This window comes from Sminthopsis crassicaudata, chromosome 2 (genome assembly GCF_048593235.1).
Source record: "Sminthopsis crassicaudata isolate SCR6 chromosome 2, ASM4859323v1, whole genome shotgun sequence".
Lineage (NCBI taxonomy): Eukaryota > Metazoa > Chordata > Mammalia > Dasyuromorphia > Dasyuridae > Sminthopsis > Sminthopsis crassicaudata.
In genome coordinates, this window is record NC_133618.1 from 523,351,504 (window position 1) to 523,358,512 (window position 7,009).

The following is a 7,009-nucleotide window of genomic DNA, read 5'->3' on the forward strand; positions in this document are numbered from 1 at the left end:
TGGAGAAGGAAATGGCAAATCACTCCAGTATCTTTGCCAAGAAAGACTGAATCTCAACAAATCTCTAACTCAAGGCCAGTGCTTCTCCTACTGCTCCATCCTGCCTTCCCTGTTTATATATGTCACATTAACATCTCATAGGTGCCCAATAAATATTTTTGACAGATTCATTATTTTGAAAACAATTGGGATTAAGTAACTTGCCTAGAGTCTCACAGCTATTAAGTACCTCAGGCCACATTTGAACTCAGGACTTTCTGAATTCAGAGCCAGCTCTCTATCCACTGCACCACCTAGCCCCAGACCACTTCATTTTAACCAAAGGAAGATTTCAGTGAATAAAACACATTAACTTCTGATGAATTTTTTTATTTTGGTTTGCTTGGTTTTTACAGGGAAAACAGAGGCTTATTTGGAAGCCATCAGAAAGAACATTGAATGGCTGAAGAAACATGATAAACAAGGAAATAAAGAAGGTATGGAATTATCATTTTTTAACCTGGCATATGCCATTGGGAGAGGAGTACCGATATATTATTTCATCCCTGAAAGGAACTACTACGATGAAACATCTTTTTACTGATGCAGAATACCAGCTCATCTCTCACTTTTAGTCTTAGAGAAGTTCTTGTAGACATCAGAGATTAAATGATTGACCAGGGTGCAGCAACTAGTATGTGCCAGACTAATCTTGTCTCTCTAACCTTTCTGCTATCTAGCTAGGTATCCTTGTTATATATAAATTACCCCAGTGAGGTGAGTTGAATGCAAATTTCTCCTTGAAAACCAGAATACTCCCAAGATCTGCCTAAAGAAGGAGAAAGAATCTCTACTTCTCATAATGTCCAAATCCATTTTTTGGTCAATAGTATTTTTTGTAGCACATCTGGGAGGCAGTTATGGAATAATGGGAGAAAAAACCCCACTGGGTGGGTGAAGGGTGACAGGACCTATCAAGTTGATCTTGAGCAAGTGATTTTGCTTTTCTGAGCTTCAGTTTCCTCATACATAAAATGGAGTTAATTATACTTACCAAACTTACTCTAGAGAGTTATTGTGATGATCTAAAAAAACAACACTGGCAAATAATTTTCTAATAGGAAAGCACGATGTCAGCCAGGTATTATGTATTCAGAACTTTGTACTAGGTGTTCTGGAGATTTTTTTTAAGTAAAAAGAAAGGGAGAGGTATGGTCCTTAGAGAGATTACAATTTGATAAGGGGGAAAATGTCGGGGATAAGTGAAAAAACAAATAGACAGAGCTGATTATTGAAAATGCCCAGAAACCAGTGCTGCAGCTGTTTTTTTGCCAGTCATTTTAGTCATGTCCAATTCCTCATCACTGCATTTCAGATTTTCTTGGTAAAAATACTAAAGTGACTTGCTATTGCTCATTTTACAGATGAGGAAAGTAAAGCAAGCAGAGTTAAGGGACTTGCCCAGGGTCCCATGTATCTGAGGCCAGATTTGAACTCATGACAATGAGTCTTCCTGCCCCCAGGCCTGGCACCCCATCCACTGTTTTGGGGTAGCATGGTAGCCATGAGATGTGGAATCCCTAAGGAGCACCATTTCTAGATAGTGCAGCAATCACTCACTTAGGACCAAGTTCAGATTCTGCCTCTGCTGCTTAGGGGGACCTTGGGAAAGTCACTCAACTTTGCAATATCTCAGTTTCTCTATCTGTAAAATGAGGGGTTGATCCCTTCCAGACCTGGACTTATGATCCTATGAGGTACAATTTAAATATGTATGTGTGCCCACTGGGAGGAGCATAATAGAAGACTTATTAGTTCCTCCCTAATTTCTCCATGCATTATCTCTTGCAACCCTATTTCTTTTTCACTCATGTCCCAAAGTATGGAAGTGTATACATGCCTGTAGATATAGTTTATAGTTCTTTCTTCAGTGCAAAGAACAAATCAGGATTATTGCATGGTAATAAATCTTAGATCACAAAATTCTAGAGATGGAAAGCAGTGCCATGTAAGCTATAAGCAGCCCTGACTTTTGAGTCACAAGAATTGACTTCAAATCCCACTTCTAGTGCTTATTACATGTGTGACATTGGCAAGGTACTAAACCTCTCTGGGGTTCAACTTCTTCATCTACAAAATTAAGGCACAAGAATGGATGCTCCCAAATCCCTTCTAGTTCTAAACCCTGAATCCAATGTAAGGATGCCCTCTCTGCCCTCCTTTTATAGATGTGGAAACTGAGGTGGATGAAAAGTAAATGACTTGCCCAAAAGTCAGCTTATTAATGATTAAGGAAGAACGAGAATCCCAGACTCCCAGTTCCAAGATCAAAGCTTCCAAATCTTTCCACTGCATTGCATGATAAAGTGAAAAGAATTTGGGGCATGTAAAAGAGATCTGCACCCTCATCTGATACTTACTAGTATGTCAAAATGGGGACAAGCTCTGAGGCTCAGTTTCTTCAGCTGTAAAACTGGGATAATAATACTTGTGTTACCTATCTGCTGTGGGTATCAAATGAGGAAATGTACATAAAACACAATAGTTAGCTTTGCTAGCTTAAAATTGCACTGACACTTTTGTAATACCCAGTACAAATTTGAGTTATGCCATCACCAACACACGTAGCTCTCTGGTAGTCAGAACTTTGTTCTGGGTGAATCTCATTGGCCCTTCAAACCTTGACCCTTCAGTGACCAGTTGCTAACATGTGAAGTAAAAGGCAGGAGCAAGAATGGTGGCTTCAGAATGCAGATAATGTTGTCAAAAGAATATCTTTACACAAATTTTCCATTTTCTTGTTATTTTGATTTTAACAATACCAAGAAACATGAACGTTTCAATATACAAAGAACAGAAAAAGAGTATTGTATCCAAAACTAGGAAGCTCATTACAGAGAGCTTTTTTTAGTATATGCTAAATTTAGCACATTCATTTTAAAAGCTGTCCTTCTTGTATGTGTTCCCTATGAGACTCCTTCTGTCCTCTCCTGAACATTTTCTTTTTCTTTTTTGCGCATTGCTATAATTGGCTTTACTTTTCTCCCCTATTCCCCTGTGTAGATGGTGCAGTGTCTAGAGTCTGGAGTCAGGAAGACCTGAGTTCCAATGTAAGCCAGGCACTTACTAGCTGTGTGATCCTCTCTCTGTTTGCCTCAATTTCCTCAACTGCAAAATGGGGATAATTATAGCACCTATCTTGCAGGGTTGTGAGAATCAAATGAGATTTTTATAAAGTCCTTAACAGAGTGTCTGGGCACATAGTAGGTGATTAATAAATGCTTATTCCCTTGCTTGCTAGCCTGCCTGTCGGGAAAAAAATTCCTTAATAGCAGTAATGCTGCACCCCCTTTTTTATAAATTAGGCTATCCAAACACAAATTTATTCTTTTTTTGATTGAAAGGATCTCTGACATCTTGGCTCTTTCCAGGGTTCCAAACTGCCTCTCTTATGGCATACTCTTCATGAATACCCATGGTTTAGCTTGATTATTCATTTCAAATCCTTAACTGTGTAAGAACCACGCCTTCCTGGTTATGAAGGGAAGCAAAGCCCCTCTTTTGCCTTACAGGAGTCAGGAGGCAAACTACTCATGCCCCAGCATCTCTCCATGCACCTTCAGGTAGTGTCTGGCAAAATGGTTTGCCTCAATAATCGCTCGTTATATTATGTTACATAATATATAATATAGTTATGGTAAAATAAAAAAGGTCCTGTAGAAGACTACAGAGATAAACTAAACAGATGGCTGGACCTGGCTTCAGGAGTTAGGGCTCAGAGCCTGTTTCTGCTACTTGTTGGCAGTGGGACCCTGGACACACAGCTTAGCCCCTCAGAGCTTCAGTTTATTTATTTGCAGAAAAGGGTTCAATGTAAGAAATTGAAGTCCTGATTTTATCTGATAAACCTAGATCTGGGGAGAACAGAATTCAATGAATTCAGAGGAAATAAATACATTTTCCCTACTGCGAAATTCCATGAATCCTATGTCACAGAGTTGCTACTTGCAAAAACTTAAAGTATGATATCACTATGATATGTACTATCCTGGTGGAGAATACTGAAGAAATAGGCTAGGCAATACATGACTGAGCTCATAATTCTGTGCCTTCCAGGTCTCTAAGGCTACACTTTGGAATAAAGAGACTGCATCTTGATTCTAAAATCAGTATCTCTCCACCCCCATCCCCTCTTCTCTCTTTTTCCCACCGCTTCTCCTCTTTTCCCCTTTGTCTCCCTCTGTACCCTTCTGTTCTCCCTTCCTTCCTCCTCATCTTCCTCTCTCTCCTCCTTCTCTCTCTTTTTTTGCTCACTCATACTCCCCCTCAATTCCGGTCCTCTTTCATCCCATTCTTCCTTCTTCCCCTTCTCACTACTTCTCTCTTCTTTTCCCTCTCCCTCATATTGGTTCCCTCCCTTTCCTTCTCCTTCCCTTTCTCTCTCTTCCTCTGAAATATTCTCTTTCTCTCCTTCTCTTCTGGTGATTTTGGAATTTCCTTAGATTTGGTCTAGATCATTGGGATATTTGGGATTTGAAGCTGACTATATCAGACCAAAAACAAAAACAAAAACACGTGAAGAGCCTATTTATAACTCAGTTTTCCTCTTGACAACGATTCAATTCAGTAAATTTTATTAAGTATTCACTATATATACAAAGTATGGTATTGAATGTTATGGATATAGCATTGAAAAATTGCACAATCCCTGCCCTTAAGGAGTTTATATTCTACTGGTAGGATACAACGTATTTGTAATATTTTACATTTAGTATCTCATATTATCTTCACAACTCTGTGAAGAGAATGCTATTCTTATCCCCATTTTACAGAAAACTGGGACAATGAGAGATTAAATGACTTCAGGCCCACAGAACCAGATAAATGACAGAAGTAGAATTTGAACTTTGTCTCTAGTGAGTCCAAATTCAGCACTCCTTCTACTACATCCTTCTGTCTTTATAATAATAAATTACATTTATATACCACTCTACAGTATATGACCTATTTTCAAATATAATATTTTATTTAAGCTTTAATAAATAAAATATTAACCTGAGAATGGAAGTGGAAACATCATTTTTTCCATTTTACAGTTTGGGAAACTTGCCCTATTTTGAACACACATCTAGTTAAGCCTGGATTCAAGCCCAAATTAATCTGACTCCAGATATAATATTCCTTCCAAAACATGTGCCTATTAATAGCCAGGAACCAAAGGAAGCTTTTGTTTATAAGAGTATTTGTTGCGTGTAATTTGTTTTAATCATATCAAGAGAATCCTGTTTCCTAGAACCATCCGCTAGCCCTTGGAAATAGTTTCATGGTTCTGGTATTCATTATAATGGTTTGCTCATTTTCTGCTAATTTTATTTTCCAGATTATGACCTTTCAAAGATGAAAGATTTCATCAATCAACAGGCTGACATTTATGTGGAGAAAGGCATCCTTGATGAAGAAGAAGCTAAAACTATCAAACGTATTTATAGTAGCCTATAGAAAAGACAAAGAATCCAGGAAGGATGCTAAAGTCTCCTGACTGTGGAGATAATTTAGGATAACATGCTATAGCTTCAAGCAACTTCTAGTCCTATGATCTGAGTTCTTTTCATTTAAGGATTAATAGAAAATGCTGAATTCACATTGTAATGAATATTTAAAAGTGATGAAAAGCAGCTCTCTTGATATAAAAACAGTATGGTAGTATCCCTTGATTCATTAAAAAAAAAAAGTAGCATTTTGGAAAAAAATGTGTATAAATTAAAATTTTATATGCTGAATTTTTCCCTCACTAATATATTATAAAATTAGAGATGTGTTCCTATGGAAAAAAATCCTCCAATGAACTGAGTTAAACTTTTTTCAAAGAAGAAATTAAAATAGGTTCCCACCCCAGGGCATGATGGATACTATAGTATCCCAATGGCGATATGTCCACTGCAAATTGTAGTTCCCACCAGCAGTTCACTTTGGGATGTTAAAATAAATCTGTTTATTTTTCTTTCAAAGCCTCCTTAACATGACAAGATATTGAGCCATCTGCTTCTCTAGGTGCTATTTTTAACAGCCTCTGAATTAGACCATGAACTAGGCTCTTTGGGCACCAAACCAAAGGGATCAGAAAATTGTATATTTTTTGATGGTTCACCTACAATTTTAAGAAATTCATCCCCTAACTTATAAATTTCATAATAGTGAATTTTTGATCATTAAATTTATTTGGAATAAGGGAGACCTATATATCTCCCAAGAGACCAAATTAGGTCACTGAGTACACCTTAAAGCAAGAAAAATTCTTAAGCCAAATCAGTAGTTATCTGAATTGGATGTATTCCTAGAGCTAAAAATGTTTCCCAACAAGGAATACCAAAAGGTTCAGGCAGTGAGATAGAAATGAATCAGGTGAAAATCATTTGCCTCATTCTGAACCAAAGCTGACAGATAAGCTTCCCTAGAGGAAGGGAAAGTTAATGAGCTGAAAGTCCTTCCAAACCCTCTTCCTCATTCCCTTTCCATAAACATGCTGCTTAAAATAATCACTAGGAAATGGCCTAAAAACTCCATGAAATGTTATTAGGTTGATGTTCCCATAGTAATCCATGCATTGAAATTTTGTTATTCGATATAAATCAATTAAATGTAAATGTTTTATATCTGTTTTCATTTAAAAATAAAAATCTACTGCTTTATATATTAACTGTTATTGATTCAAATGGCTTTACTGACATTTGTCCCTATACTCTAGTGAAAATTGAATAGCCTAGTCTTTCCCTTCATTTCTCAGTGGAATTCTGCTTTTCTCATAAAATAGACTATATGGGTCATGAGGAGATAGATAGTAAGCTCCTTGAGGGCAGGTGCTCTTCATTTTTCTTTTTGTAACTCCAGCAACTAGCATAGTAGCATATATAATATGGTGCTTAATAAATGCTTGTTGAATTAAATTGAATGGAATGACAGGAAACCAAGAGTGTGTTCAGGAATGGGATGCTTCTGATGTTCCATGTCATCCTCATTCTAAAAGGTACAA

The 7,009-nt window shown here is 37.2% G+C and overlaps 1 protein-coding gene across 1 annotated transcript in view; it reads left to right on the top strand.

The window, feature by feature from the left end:
• SCG3 (secretogranin III) overlaps positions 1-6,676 on the top strand; it is a 42,344-nt gene extending 35,668 nt beyond the window's left edge. Inside the window, exons 11-12 of the mRNA XM_074294516.1 lie at positions 396-476; positions 5,360-6,676. Coding sequence (XP_074150617.1) covers positions 396-476; positions 5,360-5,478 — 200 coding nt within the window. The 3' untranslated portion in view covers positions 5,479-6,676. The remainder of the gene's footprint in view (positions 1-395; positions 477-5,359) is intronic.
• Positions 6,677-7,009: the final 333 nt, after the last annotated feature.